Genomic DNA, 19689 nt, shown 5'->3' on the forward strand with positions numbered 1-19689 from the left:
CATACAAGATGATCAGAGGATTAGATAGGGTGGACAGTGAGAGTCTTTTTCCTAGGGTGATGATATCAGCTTGTAGAAGGGGGCATAGCTATAAATTGTAATTTCAGGGTTGATAGATTTAAGACAGATGTCAGAGAGGGGTTCTTTACTCAGAGAGTGATAAGGACGCAGAATGCCCTGCCTATCAATGTAGTTAACTCAGCCACATTGGGGGCATTTAAACAGTCCTTGGTTAAGCATATGGATGCTGATGGAATAGTGCAGGGGAATGGGCTTAGATGAGTTCACAGGTCAGTGCAACATCGAGGGCTGAATGGCATGTTCTGCAATATATTGTTCTACGTTCTATAGACAATAGACAATAGACAATAGGTGCAGGAGTAGGCCATTCTGCCCTTCGAGCCTGCACCGCCATTCAATATAATCATGGCTGATCATTCCTAATCAGAATCCTCTTCCTGCCTTATCTCCATAACCCTTGATTCCACTATCTTTGAGAGCTCTATCCAACTCCTTCTTAAATGAATCCAGAGAGTGGGCCTCCACTGGCCTCTGGGGCAGAGCATTCCACACAGCCACCACTCTCTGGGTGAAGAAGTTTCTCCTGACCTCTGTCCTAAATGGTCTACCCTGTAATTTTAAGCTGTGTCCTCTGGTTCGGCACTCACCCATCAGCGGTAACATGTTTCCTGCTGCCAGAGTGTCCAATCCTTTCATAATCTTATACGTCTCAATCAGATCCCCTCTCAATCTTCGAATCTCAAGGGTATACAAGCCCAGTCGCTTCAGTCTTTCAGTGTAAGGTAATCCTGCCATTCCAGGAATTGACCTCGTGAACCTACACTGCACTCCTTCAATAGCCAGAATGTCTTTTCTCAAATTTGGAGACCAGAACTGCACACAGTACTCCAGGTTTGGTCTCACTAGGGCCCTGTACAGCTGCATAAGCACCTCTTTGCTTCTATACTCAATTCCTCTTGTTATGAAGGCCAGCATGCTATTAGCCTTCTTCACTACCTGCTGTGCCTGCATGCTTGCCTTCATTGACTGGTGTACAAGAACACCCAGATCTCTCTGTACTGCCCCTTTACATAAATTGATTCCATTGAGGTAGTAGTCTGCCTTCCTGTTCTTGCTACCAAAGTGGATAACCATACATTTATCCACATTAAACTGCATCTGCCATGCATCTGCCCACTCACCTAACTTGTCCAGGTCACCCTGTAATCTCCTAACATCCTCATCACTTTTCACCCTGCCACCCAGCTTTGTATCATCAGCAAATTTGCTAATGTTATTGCTGATACCATCTTCTATATCATTAACATATATTGTAAAAAGCTGAGTTCCCAGCACTGATCCCTGCGGTACCCCACTATTTACTTAATAACCTCACACCCCCCGCCTCACTCATCAAGAATCTGTCCACCTCTGCTTTGTAAACATTCTCAGACCTGCTCCCACTGCCTTTTAAGGAAGAAAGTTCCAAAAGCATATGGCGCTCTGAAAAAGTGATTTCTCAACAGCTGTCTGAAATGGGTGACCCCTTAATTTGACCCCTATTTCTAAATTCTCCCACAAGAGGAAACATTGTCTTCAAACTGACCCTCTCAAGACCCCTAACCTTAAACCTAACCCTCACTCTAAACCCAACCTTCACTCTAACCCTCACCCTAACCCTAACCCTCACCTTCACCCTAATCCTCACCCAAACCCTAACCATAACCCTAACTCTAACAATAACCCTCACCCTAACCCTTACCCTCACCCTAACCCTAACCGTAACCCTCACCCTAACCCTCACCCTAACCCTCACCCTAACCCTCATCCTAACCCTAACCCTCACCCTAACCCTCACCCTAACCCTCACCCTCACCTTCACCGTAACCCTCACCTAACCCTAACCCTAACAATAACCCTCACCTTAAACCTAACCATCACCCTCACCCTCACCCTAACCCTAACTATAACCCTCACCCTAACCCTAACCCTCACCCTCACCCTAATCCTCACACTAACCCTCACATTAACCCTAACCCTAACTCTCACCCTCACCCTCACACTAACCCTCATCCTCACCCTCACCCTCACCCTAACTCTCACCCTCACCCTCACCCTAACCCTCACCCTAACCCTCATCCTAATCCTCACACTAACCCTAACTCTGTCAAAATGCCTAACCCTAAACCTTACCCTGACCCTAAACCTAATTCTGTCAAGACCTCTAACCCAAACCCCAAGCCTAACACCATCAGGACCCCTAACCCAAACACTAACCCAAACCCAAACCCTAACCCTAACCCTGTCAAGACCCCCTAACCCTATTTCAATCAATTAGCAGAAAAAAATACAGAAAATGCCGGAATTATTCAGCACATTGCTCTCATCCTGAACTGCAAGTTGTCAGTAATTTTGCTCCCAATTTCAATCTGTTTTCATTTCAGATTTCTAGCATTACTCTATTTTGCCTCAGTGCTAACATAAGTGGATTTGCTTTTCAATAGAAAAGCAGAAAGATTGAGGTTACAAGGGCAACTGGCAACATCAACACAGACAAATCAATTCAATTACCGCAGTTTTCCGTATTTAAATCAGACTGTTCAGGGTGTGAAGGAAAGCCTGTTCAATGGGTCACAGGTTTGTGGAGTCAGGGGGCTCTGTGAAAGAAATGTTGTAACTGGGCTCGGTCAGTCTCCAAGGAAACAACGGCAGCAGATCAAGATTGCAGAGATACACCTCACTTTCAAACTCTGGCATGTGAGCTCGACTGATAGTCTTCGTGTCAGGAATTGGGATTCGGGTTAGGATAAGGGTAAGGATAAAGGTTAAGGTTAGGATTAGGGGTCTTGCTAGAGTTAGGATTAGGGTTAGGGTTAGGGTCAGGATTAGGGTTAGGGTTAGGGTTAGGGCTAGGGTTAGGGGTCTTGGCACAGTTAAGGTTAGGATAAGGGTTAGGGTCAGGATTAGGGTTAGGGTTAGGGTTAGGGTTAGGGGTCTTGGCAGAGTTAGGGTTAGGATAAGAGTTAGGGTCAGGATTAGGGTTAGGGTTATGGTTCGGGGTCTGACAGAGTTAGGGTTAGGGTTAGGATAAGCATTAGGGTTAGGATTAGGGTTAGGGTTCACGGTCTTGCTAGGGTTAGGGGTAGGGATCTTGATAGGATTTGGGTTTGGATTAGAGTTAGCTGTCTTGGTAGGGTTAGAGTGAGGGTGCGGGGTCTTGGTGGGGTTTGAGTTCGGGTAAGGGTTAGGGTCAGGATTAGGCTTGGGGGTCTTGACTGGGTTAGGTTTAGGGTTGGATTCATCATTAGGCTAAAGGTTAGTGTTAGGCGTCTTGACAAGGTGAAGTTGAGGAGGATGTTTGCTCTCAAGGGAGAATCTGAAACTAGGGGTCACTGCGTCAAATTAAGGGATCACCCATTTAAGACAGAGAGAAGGGGTATGTTTTTTTCTCAGAGTGCCGTGAGGGTTTGGATTAGACTCGAAGTCATGGCCAACTCTGTGAATGTTCACAATATCCAGGTGCAAAGTGAAAGAAGAAAGGAAGGGGTCTCCCAGTGAGTTAACCAACACTCCTACATTAACCATGAATATCACGTCATGCAATATCATTTCAGCAGCATGTCACTGTAATCTTTTGCTGTAAGTTCTGTGTCTTATGGTCCTGCTTCACAACCACCTGATGAAGGAGCAGCGCTCTGAAAGCTAGTGCTGTTAAATAAGCCTGTTGGACTATGACCTGGTGTTGTGTGATTTTTAACTTTGTCCACCTCAGTCCAATACCGGCTCCTCCACACCATCTCACTCAAGAGATACTGCCAGACCTCCAGACTTTCTCTAGCATTCTCTATGTTTGTTATGAATTCCAGCATCCGCAGTATTGGGCGTTGAAACAGTTGCTGTGTGTTCAATAGGCAGTTTGATGTGGGTTAAAGGATGTAGTGAGAAAGTGGAGTACAGAGTGAATCTGTATCAAGGGAAGGAGCTCAGTGGGGCAGATGTCCATTGCCTGTTCTAAAGAACCATAATGAATTAAACATTCTGAAGAGACACACCTGCATAAACAGCAATCAATAGACCAACTCTTGCTAGGTTTCCAGTCAATGTGTCTGCAGTATTCTGACAGAATAGCCTTGCTGATGCTCAGAGGTGGGCTTCCTTTTCAGGAGCAGGTGGACTGTGGATGAAAATGGAGCATCTGCTGTATTCCTGATTCATGTGCGAATTCCACACCCATGACCCCAACTGAAATAACTCCCCAGAGGTAGGTATCTCATCACCAAGTCACCCTTAATTTACATATGAAGAGTCCTTGACACTGATCCAGCTCCCTCAGAGCGCGCAGAACCTCTGACACTCCTGTTTATATCTGTCAACCAGGGTTTCCTGAATGGACCAGATTAACAGCCCCAATCAGGGAACTCACACTCTATGAGGTCCACCTGGCTGACCTTCGTACAATCACTACACCAACAACTGTGCTATCCCACCCCCAATCCTCAATGAGAAAAGGAGGAAGGTGAGTGTAATGGTGATAGTAATGAGGTCAGCCAGAGGGAGCCTTATAGAATATGAGTTCCCTGATTGGGGCTGCTGATTTGGTCTCATCAGGGAGCCTTGGCTGACAGATATAAACAGGAGTACAAGAGGATCTGCTCACTCTGAGAGCTGGCTCTGAGGGAGCTGGATCAGTGTCAAGGACTCTCCACATATGAATAAAAAGTGACTCGGTGATAGGATACCAGCTTCTGGGGAGTTATTTCAGTGAGAGCTGGGTCTTTGTTAGATTTCCTAAAGAGGGGAAAGTTGGCAGCAGCTGATGACAGTCTTCAAATGGAGTCAGGATGTGGGAGAAGTGGTAAAGCCTCTTCTTTATTCTTAAACAAAAACAGAAGTTGCTGGAAAAGCTCAGCAGATCTGGCAGTATGTATGGAGAGAAATCAGAGTTAATCTTTTGGGTCAAGTGACCCTTCCTCAGAACTTATGTTTTTAAGATTCAGATCAGAGGGTTGGACCATAAAATGAAACAATTCTTCCTTTTCTCCTCCATCCCAAGCTGAGCTTAACTGCAAAAACACATTCTCCTGCACCTCTGGGCAGGTTTGCTCACAGAGAGTTGCATGTTCCCTCTTGATCACAGCAATCACATTGGCAGCTTGAACTGTACTTCAAACAAATCTGTAAAAGACTGTGTCTTTCTTTTATTTTCCTCCGTGTTCTTAATGGCAGACTAAAATGGGAAAATAACTAGTTTCCAAGGAATGGTGAAAGATTCCTGCATGATTTTGAATGCAACTAAACACTGTTTACACAGCTGCTTGCTTGAGCATTCGTTGGCATGCAGTCTGCAGACGAACTGGAGGCATGGGCTGATGTGCAAATAGTGATTCAGCTGGCAACAGGAGCTCATTGGTCTGTGGACCACTGACTGATTATTGATGATGCCTGCCAACAATTACATGATTGGTTTGTAAGGAGCTAAACAGCTTGAGGCCGTAAACAAGGTAGGGAGAGGTGTTCCATCACTCAGAAACCTTCTCTGTTCTCCACAGTAAAAGTCAATTTAAGCTCAAAGAAAAGCAATTTATTCTTTCTCCAGCGTTACTGTAAACTGTGAGTTTTAATTAATAAATCAGAGACCTTTTAGAAATGTGAACCAAACACCCTGTATCTGCTACAAATCAGTAAAAGCATTCAGAGAAGGAAGACGGAGAAGCAGCATTCTCATCAGCACCAGATCCTGTGCACAGGAACCAGCAAATTGCTTTCCTAGTCTTTCACTCCACCCATTACATCAATTTGTTTTTCCAATGTTTTTTCTGCATATGTATAAAGGGTGTGTTTGTAAGGGCTGGTTTCTGTATGAACTTGTAGAGTGGTAAATATGTTCGCATCAGATTGGTCAGACATGTTATGACACATCTCTGAAGCAGGTGGGATTGGAACCTGGGCCTCCTGGCTCAGAGATAGGGACACTGCACTACAAGAGCCCTTATATCATTGGAGTAATATGCCGACAGCTTGTAACTGATTACCAGCAGTTAGAGTTAGTTACTTGCAATAAAAAGTGATTCTTGTTCAGCACGGAAATCTTTCAATCAATCTGGGTCAAAAAGGCAGGCCAATTGGGGAATTAAAAGATAAGAACCAGGAGCAGGAGTAGGCTATCAGGCCCAAAGAGCCTGACCCGCCATTCAATAAGATCATGGCTGATCTTTTCATGACCTCAGCTCCACTTACCCACCCTCTCACCATAACCCTTAATTCATTTACTGTTCAAAACATTATTTATCTTAGCTTTAAAAACATTTACTGAGGAATCCTCAACCATTTCACTGGGCAGGGAATTCCATACATTCACCAACCCTTTGGTTGAAGAGGTTCCTTCTCAATTTGGACAAAAATCTGCTCCTCTTAGTTTTGAGGCTATGCCCTCTTGTCCTAGTTTCACCCACCAGCAGAAACATCCTCTCTACTTCTATCTTACCTATTCCCTTCATAATTTTATATGTTTCTATAAGATACCCCCACCCCTATTCTTCTAAATTCCAGTGAATATAATCCCAGTCTACTCAATTCTGCACGTTTTTATAAAATGTTTAATTTTAAATGTCCAGTGAGGGATGAGAAATCCTTTGAATTGGCTAACACATGATGGGAAAGACTGTCAAGATGTGAGGTCTACCTCCCTCCACCTGCTTCCCTGGGGAATGACCATATGGAAACATCTGACTGGTTCCTGTAGGGTTCTGGTGGAACTGACATCCCCCACCTGACCCCAATACCTGGAGGGAGTGCCCTCCTTTGACAATGAGGACTAGGAATTGGTGCTGTCTACCCAGGGAGCGATGGGATCGTCTCCACAAAACATTCCGGGCATTTCTTTTACCTTCATCGGCGTTGCAGCTTCAGGATTCAATATCACCAACGGCGACACAAAGACCACGCCAGCAATGTCCTCTGGTCTCTCATGCAAAATGTAGATTGCCACCAATCCGCCCTGAAACGCAAGAGGAGGCAGAATTACAACAACAACTCCATGAGGCAAAGCCCTGGTGAACAAAGTCCCTCAGGGAATTGGATGTGGTATTGGGCAGCACGGTGGTTAGCACTGCTGCCTCACAGCTCCAGAGACCCGGGTTCAATTCCCACCTCAGGCAACTGTCTGTGTGGAGTTTGCACATTCTCCCCGTGTCTGCGTGGGTTTCCTCTGGGTGCTCCGGTTTCCTCCCACAGTCCAAAAATGTGCAGGTTAGGTGAATTGGCCATGCTAAATTGCCCGTTGTGTTAGGTGAAGGGCTAAATGTAGTGGAATGGGTCTGGGTGGGTTGCTCTTCGGTGGGTCGGTGTGGACTTGTTGGGCCAAAGGGCCTGTTTCCACACTGTAAGTAATCTAATTTAATGTCGGATCAGCCATGATCCAACTGAATGGCGGAGTGGTTTTGAGGGGTTGAATGGCCTACTGCTGTTCCTATTTCTTACCATCGTTATCACGGTAGCTCAGTTGGTGCAGGTGCTACTCAATGCACAGCTATGATGAAGTGTGGTGCTGGAAAAGCACAGCCGGTCAGGCAGCATCCGAGGTGCAGCGGAGTCAACATTTCGAGCATGAGCCCTTCCTTTATCAGGAATGAAGAGCTTATGCTTGAAGCGTCGACTGTCCTGCTCCTCGGGGATGCTGCCTGACCAGCTGTGCTTTTCCAACACCCCACTCTTTGACTCTGACCTCCAACATCTGTAGTCCTCACTTTCTTCTCCACACAGCTGTGAAGGTCTGGGTCTGACCTGTACTGGGGCAATCTCAGCCAGAATAGCAGCTCCATTCAGTTTGTTGGGTGGGGGTGAAGTTCACCTTATTGAATGTGAAAAAGGGGCAAGAGAACATCAGGAGCCATTTTCATACCCCACCCAGGTATCCTCTCCCCTTAGCAATAACATGCATTTTTGTAGCGCCTTTTACACAGTTAAATACATACGTGTGGGCGGCACGGTGGCACAGTGGTTAGCACTGCTGCCTCACAGCGCCAGAGACCCGGGTTCAATTCCCGCCTCAGGCGACTGACTGTGTGGAGTTTGCACATTCTCCCCGTGTCTGCGTGGGTTTCCTCCGGGTGCTCCGGTTTCCTCCCACAATCACAAAGATGTGCAGGTCAGGTGAATTGGCCATGCTAAATTGCCCGTAGTGTTAGGTAAGGGGTAAATGCAGGGGTATGGGTGGGTTGCGCTTCGGCAGGGCAGTGTGGACTTGTTGGGCCGAAGGGCCTGTTTCCACACTGTAAGTTATCTAATCTAATCTAAATCTAAATCTAAAAATTACAAATGATCAAACACAACTTGACACTGCCAGAGGAAGTGGTGGAGGCCAGCACAATAACAACATTTAAAAGGCATTTGGATGGGTATATGAATAGGAAGGATTTAGAGGGATATGGATCAAATGCTGGGAAACGGGACTCGATTAGGTTAGGATATCTGGTCGACATGGACAAGTTGGACCGAAGGGCCTGTTTCCATGCTGTACGTCTCTGTGACTCTATAACAGGTGACCCATAACTTGTTCACAGGAAGGGCTGGGGAAGACAAAGCGGGAAGGAAAGGCCTACAGAGAACATGGGGTGAGAGCAACTGAGATCATGGTCACTGAGTGAAGTAATTCGGCCAAACACAGAGATTGCTGGAGAAACTCAGCAGGTCCGGCAGCATCTGTAGAGAGAGAAAGCAGAGTCAATATTTTGAATCTGGTGACTCTGCTTCAGAACACTGTTAACCCCCTGCAGTTGCTGCTGCGCTTGCTGAGTTTCTCCAGCATTTACACGTCTTTGTCTCAGATTTCCAGCATCTGCAGTGTTTTGCTTTTGTCGCAGAAAGTGGGCAATGGGCGAATGTCCAGAATTGAGCTATTGGAATTGCAAAGACCTTTGAGAATTGCAGGGCTGCAGGAGGTTACAGGGAGAGGCTTCTAAGCTGTTGGAAAAGGATAATTTACTGTCTATCAATTGATGCAGCGCTCATCTACGCAAGTGGGGAGTATCCCATCACAGTCCTGACTTGTTCTTGTTGATAGTGGACAGGCTTTGGGATTTGAGTTACAAAGTGAGTTACTTGCTGCAGTATTTATTGCTTTTGACTTGCTCTTGTAACCACAGTACGTGTGGTTCAGTTCAGTTTCTGGTCAATGGTAATCTCCAGGATGTTGACTGTGGGAGATTCCTCATTCAGTAGATAACTGCCAAACTGACACAGAGTTAGAGTCAGGACAGTAGCCACTCCTGTTGGTAGCCTTCTGATAAAGCCTGGATTGGCCTTATTCAAGACATCTCCTGACACAATGTACAGGATTGGGTGTAAATGAGAATTGGAGGGACATCAGCTACGGTTAACAACCATGATGAGCACCTATAAGAACAAAGCTCTCTACAGAGAAGGAGGCCATTCAGCCCCTCGAGTCTGTTCCACCATTCAATGAAGTCATAGCTGATCTGTGGCCTAACTCCATTTGACTGCCTTTTTTAATACCTTTGCTTAACATTTAAAATTAACAACTGATCCAGCAACAACTTCTGTTTCTGGAAGAGAGTTCTAAACCTCCTTTTGTGTTTCCTAACATCTCTCCTGAGCAGAAGAAAGTGAGGTCTGCAGATGCTGGAGATCAGAGCTGAAAATGTGTTGCTGGAAAAGCGCAGCAGGTCAGGCAGCATCCAGGGAGGCATCCTTGTAAGAGGATTCGCAGTAGGTTAAAACCTTTGAGGAGAAAGTGAGGTCTGCAGATGCTGGAGATCAGAGCTGAAAATGTGTTGCTGGAAAAGCGCAGCAGATCAGGCAGCATCCAGGGATGGCATGAAGAAGGGCTTATGCCCGAAACGTCGATTCTCCTGTTCCCTGGATGCTGCCTGACCTGCTGCGCTTTTCCAGCAACACATTTTCAGCCCATCTCTCCTGAACAGTCTGGTCCTAATTCTCAGACGATGCCCCTCGTTCTAGAATCCCCAACCAGTGGAAATTGTTGATCTTTATCCACTCTGTCCTTTCGTGTCAATATCTTGAAGACTTTGATCAGCTCGCCCTTTAACCTTCTAAATTTCAGGGGAAATGGGTCGAATTTGTATAATCTTGCCTCATAACTTAACCCTTGCAGTCCAGGTATTATTCTCTGGATTTTCTCTGTTCTTCCTACACTGGAGATCTGCATGTTAGAGTCTGTTTCCAAATTTGCTCTTTTGCCAAGGGGTCTATTTATGGACTGTTACTATATTGAAACAGTTAAGCAGTAATAGACACTGCACCTATTATTCGGTTAAATTCTCCAAGAGAGTTAAGTTATTCTAAGTTCTTCTTTCTTTCGTTTGTACTTTAACCATAGTGTTTGAACAAATTGTGTGTTTGCTTAACAACAAGGAGTTTGACCAGTTGTGCTCCATCTAGAACACAACACTTCACATCTGCCTTTAAAACAAGAAAATGTTTGGACCTGGGCTAATTTCTTAAAATATTTTTCATGGGTCTGGCCTGGTCCATAATATACATTAAAAAAAATGTATATTTTATTGCACAGAAATCAGCCACAGGTCCCAGTGGTTCATAACAGAGCCCTCTCACACCTGTTCTCATTGCAACAGAACCAGATAACGTACAAACAGGCAAAATTGCAGCATCCATTCTCTGAGGATTAACATCATTGAGGCAATGAATCTATATTGGGATCTGAATTAAGCAGCCTCAGGCCACAGTGTTTGTCTGTCACACACTGCCTGAATTAACTTGCTGTAATTTACACCTTAATGATCTGGTCTCGTTGGGAGAGGTTTAATCTGCGATTCCTGCGCAAATACTTTGCAGCAAGTTCCCGCAGCTCTAGTGAGGTGAATCAGAAAATACAACTCCCATTGTTTAGGAAATTGGTAATTCGAGGAGACAGAATTAAGGTCAGTAAAGGATCAAGTGTTATATGCTAAACCTTATAGGGAGGGCTATTGAGTGTGCAATTGTGGGATCACTGCAGTTTAAAGGCCGTTCACTATTCATGTCAATACTGCCTCACAGGGACAGCAAATTAACTGCTCTCTGTTTGCAGCCCTCTCTCTCTATAGGTAATGATCCAATTCCCCGCTGAATTGTTTTTAAAAACGTCATGCAATTCATGGAATAGCGGACTCCCTGGCTAGGCCAGCATTTATTGCTCATCCCTAATTGCCCAGAATGTAGTTGAAAGTCAACCATTTTGCTCTGGGTCAGGAGTCACGTTTAGGCCAGACTGAGTAAGGATGGCAGTTTCCTTCCTTGAAGGACATTCATCAACCAGATGGATTTTTACCACATTCGACTGTGTCTTCCACCTCACTCGTGACTATCGATGATATAAACAACTCAGCAAGGGGCCCAGCAATCATTTCCTTAGCTTCCCACAGAGTCCTAAGGTGCACCTGATCAGCTCCTGGGGATTTATCTACCTTCATGTGTTTCAAGATGTCCAGCACTTCTTCCTCTACAATACAGGCATTTTTCAAGATGTCATCATCTATTTCCCACATTCTATATCTTCCATGTCCTTTTTCCACAGTAAACACTGATGCAAAATACTCATTTAATATCTCCCCCACCTCCTGCAGCTCCACACAAAGGCCGCCTTACTGATCTTTGAGGGGCCATATTCTCTTTCTAGTTACCCTTTTGTCCTTAATGTATTTATAAAAACCCTTTGGATTCTCCTTAATTCTATTTGCCAAAGCTATCTCAAGTCCCCTTTTTGCCCTCCTGATTTCCCTCTTAAGTATACTCCTTAAGCATTTCTAAGGATTCACTCGAACTATCCTGTCTATACCTGACATATGCTTCCTTCTTTTTCTTGACCAAACCCTCAATTTCTTTAGTCATCCAGCATTCCCTACACGTACCAGCCTTTCCTTTCACCCTGACAGGAATATACTGTCTCTGGATTCTCGTTATCTCATTTCTGAAGGCTTCCCATTTTCCAGCCATCCCTCCATCTGCCTCCAATCAGTTTTTGAAAGTTCATGCCTAATACTGTCAAACTTAGCCATCCTCCAATTTAGAACTTCAATTTTTAGATCTGGTCTATCCTTTTCCATCATATTTTAAAACTAATAGAAGTCTGGTCGCTGGCTCCAAAGTACTCCCCCACTGACACCTCAGTCACCTGTCCTGCCTTATTTCCCAAGAGTAGGTCAAGTTTTGTACCTTCTCTAGTAGTGCATCCACACACTAGACTTATACACTTAATGGTAAGGTCACAGGGAGTATTGCTGAACAAAGAGACCTTGGAATGCAGGTTCATAACTCCTTGAAAGTAGAGTCACAGGTAAACAGGATAGTGAAGAAGGTGTTTGGTATGCTTTCCTTTATTGGTCAGAGTATTGAGTACAGGAGTTGGGAAGTCACATTGCAGCTGTACAGGACATTGGTTAGGCCACTTTTGGAATATTGCGTGCAATTCTGGTTTCTTTCCTATCAGAAGGATGTTGTGAAACTTGAAAGGGTTCAGAAAAGATTTACAAGGATGTTGCCAGGGTTGGAAGATTTGAGCTACAGGGAGAGGTTGAATAGGCTGGGGCTGTTTTCCCTGGAGCATCAGGGGCTGAGGGGTGACCTTATAGAGGTTTATAAAATTATGAGGGGCATGGATAGGATAAATAGACAAAGTCTTTTCTCTGGGGTAGGGGAGTCCAGAACTAGAGGGTAGCGGTATCGGTGAGAGGGGAAAGATATAAAAGACACCGAAGGGGCAACCTTTTCTCACAGAGGGTGGTACGTGTATGGAATGAGCTGCCAGAGGAAGTGGTGGAGGCTGGTACAATTGCAACATTTAAAAGGCATCTGGATAGGTATATGAATAGGAAGGGTTTGGAGGGATATGAGCCGGGTGCTGGCAAATGGGACTAGATTAGGTAGGGACATCTGGTCAGCATGGACGGGTCGGACCAAGGGTCTGTATCCATGCTGTACATCTCTATGACTCTATGACTGTGCTTACACAGTATTCATTTGATCATCTTCATTTCGGAATTTTTAATAAATTCCAATTCCACCGCTGCCTTGGTGGGCTTCACTTTCTTGGGGACAGAACATTTGCCTGAAGTTACGGAGCATTAGTCCAGAGATATTATCAGCACACACTGATATCCCCAATGTGATATTATCAGCACACACTGATATCCCCAATGTGACAGTATCACCACACACTGATACACCCAAGGTGATATTATCACCACACACTGATATCCCCAATGTAATATAATCACCACACACTAATATCCCCAATATGATATTATCACCACATGCTGATATCCACAAGGAGATATTATCACCACACAATGATATCCCCAATGTGATATTATCACCACACACTGATATCCCCAATGTGATATCATCACCACACACAATATACCCAATGTGACATTATCACCACACGCTGATATCCCCAAAGTGATATTATCACCACACACTGATATCCCCAATGTAATATAATCACCACACACTGATATTCCCAATGTGATATTATCACCACACGCTGATATCCCCAATGAGATATTATCACCACACATTGATATTCCCAATGTGATATTATCACCACACACTGATATTCCCAATGTGATATAATCACCACACATTAATATCCCCAATATGATATTATCACTACATGCTGATATCCCCAATGAGATATTATCACCACACACTGATATCCCCAATGTGATATCATCACACACAATATACCCAATGTGACATTATCACCACACACTGATATTCCCAATGTGATATTATCACCACACGCTGATATCCCCAATGAGATATTATCACCACACATTGATATTCCCAATGTGATATTAACACCCCACACTGATATCCCCAATGTGATATAATCACCACACACTAATATCCCCAATATGATATTATCACCACATGCTGATATCCCCAGAGATATTATCACCACACAATGATATCCCCAATATGATATTATCAGCACACACTGATATCCAAATATGATATAATCATCACACACTGATATCCCCAATGTGATATAATCACCACATGCTGATGTTCTCAATGTGATATTATCCCCACACGTTGATATCCCCAATGTGACATTGTCACCACACACTGATATCCCCAATGTGATATTATCAGCACACACAGATATTCCCAATGTGACATTATCACCACATGCTGATATCCCCAATGTGATATTATCACCACACATTGATATCCCCAACGTGATATTATCACCACACACTGATATCCCCAATGTGATATTATCACCACACACTAATATCCCCAATGTGATATTATCACCACACACTGATATCCTCAATGTGATATTATCAACACACACTGATATTCCCAATGTGATAATTATCACCACACGCTGATATCCTCAATGAGATATTATCACCACACACTGATATTCCCAATGTAATATTATCAGCACACACTGATATCCTCAATGTAATATAATCACCACACACTGATATCTCCAATGTGATATTATCAGCACACACTGATATCCCAATATGATATAATCATCACACACTGATATCCCCAATGTGATATTATCACCACACGCTGATATCTCCAATGTGACATTGTCACCACACACTGATATCCCCAATGTGATATCATCACCACACACAATATACCCAATGTGACATGAGCCTTTCTCTGTATCTAACGCTGTCCTGTCCCTGTCCTGGGACTGTTTGATCAGGACAGTGTAGAATGAGCTTTACTATGTATCTAACCCTGTGTTGTCCCTGTCCTGGGGTGGTCTGTATTGGGGACAGTGTAGAGAGAGCTTTACTTTGTATCAAACCTCGTGCTGTTCCTGTTTTGGGAGCGTTTGATGTGGGACAGTGTAGAGAGAGCTTTACTCTGTATCTAACCCCGTGCAGTCTCTGTCGTAGGAGTGTTTGATGGGGACAGTGTAGAGGAAGGCTTTACTCTGTATCTAACCCCATATTGTACCACCATTGGCTCTTCAACCACTCACCTGAAAGTGGTGCATTTTACCTTGACCCTTCCACCAATGGGAAACACCTCTCACTATTGACCCTGTTTAGACCCCTTCATGATGACACCCTGAAATCCTCTGTGAACCTTAATACAAATCGAAATCATGAAAGAACTAGAAATCTGAACTAAAGATAGAAAATCTTGGAAGATTTGGCAGCATCTGTGAAACAGGAACAGAGTTATCCGGCTTTGTCTCTAACCTTGAGAATGAGTAACTGGCTAGGAAGTTACCAGCAGACTCGCACGTCCTATGAATAGATTGTATTCTGTAAATGTCAGTGTACAATTGAGGTTGTTGTGGTATTTCACTCTGATTGAGTTTCAGGATATGACTTGCAGAACGTGTGGTTTCTGCACATTGGCTTAGCTTCGAGAGGACACGATGATGAAACAAGATGGCGTGACAGTCTTGAGATAGAAACTCAAGACTATAAAACCAAACAATAAACAAGCTTACAAAACAAACAGGATGTAGCTGAGTGGTAACATCACAAGGCTCTGAGCTAAGAGCCCATGTTAACACTGGGTTCAAATTCCCTGTGGTCTGGTGGAATTTTAATTCAATTAATAACATGCAACATTAATAAGTTGCAGTGAAGTACGAAAGCATCATTGATTGCTTGTTAAAACAGCTGTCTCCTTCATTAATGTCCCTTAGTAAGGGATTCTGCACATGACTCCAGACCCATTTTGCCTGTCCTCGGATGCTGCCTGAATTGCTGTGCTCTTCCAGCACCACTAATCCAGAATCTGGTTTCCAGCATCTGCAGTCATTGTTTTTACCTCGTTGATTTTAACCCTACTGCGAATCCTCTTGCAAGGATGCCTGCCTTGCATCCTCCTCTCTCTACAAAAATCTCAGGGAGTCTCTCTCTCACTGCAACTCCCAGGTCATTACCTCTGCCCTGAAGCTCTTCAACCATGTCCTGAAACAAACCCGCTACTACAGCCACATTTGATCTCTCCACGCTTCAGGCTCTCTGCCTTTATTCCTGATGAAGGGCTTTTGCCCGAAATGTCGATTTCGCCTGTCCTCGGATTTTGCCTATCCTCGGATGCTGCCTGAATTGCTGTGCTCTTCCAGCACCACTAATCCAGAACCACAGTAATGTGGTTAACTCTGAAATCGCACCATTGGGCAGTTGGGGTGGATAAAAAAATGCTGGTCTCGCCAGTGATGCCCACATCCCAAGGAAGAATTAAATTCCGAATCTGATGTTTTGAAGGAAGGCACCCAATTTGTGGGAATCTTGTTGAAATAATTCCACAATGTCACAATGCATACCCATTAACAGTGTACAGTGGGCAGGCGCAAACACAGATCTTGAGATTTTCCAAAAAATTGTAGAGGGACTTAGGGCCAAAAAGATTGACAAAGGTTATGTTTCAACTCCAAGATAATTAAGCTAAGCACGTTTATTTCTTGGGATGTCAATGGCAGAAGTTGATTGGTTGTGACTGAACATCACTGATTGTAATATAAAGTATTATCGGGAAAACAAGAGATTGCAGTATTTGGACAAAACTATCTGAAAGTGAAGGGAAGCAGATTTGACGATCAGTTTCAAAAGATAAATAATGGGAGGTAGAACATCTAGCAGGGTTGTGGTGAAGAAGTTGGGTGGGGCTGGGAAATATGTGGTCCTTTCATGTAGTCAGCATTGACACAATGGGACAAATGACATCACGCTGATTGTTCTCACCTTCTATTTTAGTATAAACTGGCAAAGTGGAACCACACACTAAACAGTGCCAGGAAACAACAGGAGGCAACAGATCTGGTTTATCCTCAGTTTTTACATTTGTCCTGGTTTCACACTGGCATTGCTCAGTGCTAGCACTCCTCAAGTTCCTTTAAACTGGGAGTTTTTGATGGGGGTCAGTGTAGAGGGAGCTTTACTCTGCATCCAACCCGTGCTGTCCCTGTCCTGGGAATGTTTGATGGGCACAGCATGGAGGGAGCTTTACTCCGTATCTAACCCCGTGCTGTCGCTGTCCTGGGAGTATTTGAGGGGGAACAGCGTAGAGGGAGCTTTACTCTGTATCTAACTCCGTGCTGTCGCTGTCCTGGAAGTGTTTGATAGGGGAGAGTGTAGAGGAAGCTTTACTCTGTGTCTAACCCTGTGCTGTCGCTGTCCTGGGAGTGTTTGGTGGGGACAGTGTAGAGAAGGTTTACTCTATAGCTAACCCCATGCTGTCCTTGTCCTGGGAGTGATTGATGGGAGAGAGTGTAGAGGAAGCTTTACTCTGTGTCTAACCCTGTGCTGTCACTGTCCTGGGAGTGTTTGATGGGGGGACAGTGCAGAGGGAGCTTTACTCTGTATCTAACCTCGTGCTGTTCCTGTCTTGGGAGTGTTTGATGGGGGAGAGGGTAGACAGAGCTTTACTCTTATCTAACCCTGTGCTGTCCCTGTCTTGGGAGTGTTTGACACCAACATTACCAGTTCAAATGGAAAATGTTCCACTTGACCAAGCTTCAGACCCCATTCTGATAAACACAAAATTTATTTTGAAAAATTGCCTGTTAATTTGCGCAGAAAACAGATTCTTTTGTGTGTTTTCCTGAGCTCAGTTCAGACTGAGAGTGTGATGTTGGTTTAATCTGGGAATGAAAATAACCCTCTTCTCACAGGGAACACCGTTCACTCTCACAGTCCTTCATGTATTTGCTGACTGTATCCTTTCAGTAAATGGGATTCCTGCTAAGTCGGCATTGTATTGCTTTACATTGATTTTGTTCATCGTCCCTCAAAGATTAAATGCTGATCATCAAAATGAACCAGTTCAGCATTTTGAGCAGATCCCCAGTCTGCCCAGAGCCACGTCAGCTGACTTTCTACATCTTGTTCCTTGAAGTCGCTCAGTTTTGGGGAAATGATCTCCCTGTGACCTTCCTGTTCCTTCTTCTCTTTCAGTCAGGCACTAGGGCCCATGGGGCACATGTGGACCCCAAGTGGAGGCAGTCTGGCATAGCATGGCCCCATTTAGACACAAGGTCAGAAGTCAGACGACACCAGATTCAATTCCAGCCGGTTTATTGAAAATCACACCGGCACCTCTACATCATCCCATCTAAACACAGCATTCATTGTCCTGCTTTTTACTCATTCAGGCCCACTGATGGACACAGGGCTATTGGAGGGAGGTAGAGAGCAGGGGAAGAAATTTTTTTAAAAAAGAGCCTGGTTGATTTAGGAAGAGTTGGGATGGAAATGTCTCTGCTTCTGGCCTGAGGGACTCCAGATCTTATCTGATATCTGTTCCCATCCAATTCTAAGAAGACTGAGTCCCGAGTAGGAATCTCACGCAGAAGGGGCTGCGGGAGCAGGGGGGATTCTCTTTATTAATGAGGTCAGTGTTGAGGGAAGCAATAATGTGGAGAGCTGCTGGTCATGATCCCTTGGGCAATTGTCTGTGTGGAGTTTGCATGTTCTCCCGTGTCTGTGTTGGTTATCTCCCACAATCCAAAAGTGGATCAGCCATGCTAAAATTGCCTGTAGTATCCAGAGATGTGAAGGCTACTGGGTTGGCTGTTGGAAATGGAGTTACACGGATTAGGGGGAAGGGTGAGGCCCTGGGTGGGATGCTGTTTGGAGGGTCAGTGTGGACTCGATAGGCCAAATGGCCTGCTTCCACACTGTAGGGATTCTATGATCCCTCTTTCTCCACCATACATGTTGCAGCTCAAGTAAATAGTGCCTTTTCAGACCCAGGGACAAATAAACTGTTGAAATTCACATTGATCCCATGTGGTTGCAGGGCTCGAGGCAGAAGATGAGACGTTCTTCCTCCAGGATTCCCCACTGTCAATCCCACTGAGCAAAGACTGAACTGGATCAGGCACATAAACACAATGGCTACAGGAGCAGGTCATAGGCTAGGAATCCTGCAGTGAATAACTCCCCTCCTGACTCCCCAAAGCCTCTCCACCATCTACAAGGCACAAGTCAGGAGTGTAATGGAATACTCCCCATTTGCCTTGGATGGGGGCAGCTCCAACAACACTCAAGAAGCTTGACACCACTCGATTGGCACTGTATCTACAAACATCTACTCCCCCTACCACCGGCACTCAGTAGCAGTAATGTGTACAATCTACAAGATGCAGTCCAGAAATCCACCAAAGATCCTCAGACAGTACCTTCCAAACCCACGACCATTTCATCTAGAAGGACAGGTACAGCAGATACATGGAACATCATTCTCCAAGCCACTCGCCATCCTGGCTTGGAAACATGTCACCATGCCTACACTATCACTGGGTCAAAATCCTGGGACTCCCTCCCTAACATCCTTGCGGGTTCGCTAAGGACTGTAGCGGTTCACGACGGCAGCTCATCACCACCCTCTCAAGGGGCGATCAGGGATAGATAATAAATGGTGGTCTTACTGATAAAGCTATGAATGAGCAAATGGTTTAAGCTGTTTGGCACTGCTCCACACTGAGTACACCCAGTGCTGCTTTGCTATAGGATGTAGCCACAATCAATTTGCAAGAGGTTAAAATTCTCACAACACTAGGTTATAGTCCAGCAGGTTTATTTGGAAGCACTAGCTTTCGGAGCGCCGCTCTTTCGTTAGGTGGTTGTGATGCTCTGAAAGCTAGTGCTTCCAATTAAACCTGTTGGACTATAACCTGATGTTGTGTGATTTTTAACTTTGTCCACCCCG

At 44.7% G+C, this 19689-nt stretch overlaps 1 protein-coding gene across 3 annotated transcripts in view; it reads right to left on the reverse strand.

Moving 5' to 3' along the window:
* The window catches only part of mgll (monoglyceride lipase), a 103068-nt gene that overhangs the window by 31930 nt on the left and 51449 nt on the right, over positions 1–19689 (reverse strand). For all 3 annotated transcript variants that reach the window (XM_043707591.2, XM_043707593.2, XM_043707596.2), the window contains one exon: positions 6887–6997. In XM_043707591.2, the coding sequence (XP_043563526.1) occupies positions 6887–6997 (111 nt within the window). The remainder of the gene's footprint in view (positions 1–6886; positions 6998–19689) is intronic.

The sequence above is a fragment of the Chiloscyllium plagiosum genome, unplaced genomic scaffold (assembly GCF_037043375.1).
Source record: "Chiloscyllium plagiosum isolate Xiang-an unplaced genomic scaffold, Cpla_swu_hap1 HiC_scaffold_14, whole genome shotgun sequence".
Classification (NCBI taxonomy): Eukaryota; Metazoa; Chordata; class Chondrichthyes; order Orectolobiformes; family Hemiscylliidae; genus Chiloscyllium; species Chiloscyllium plagiosum.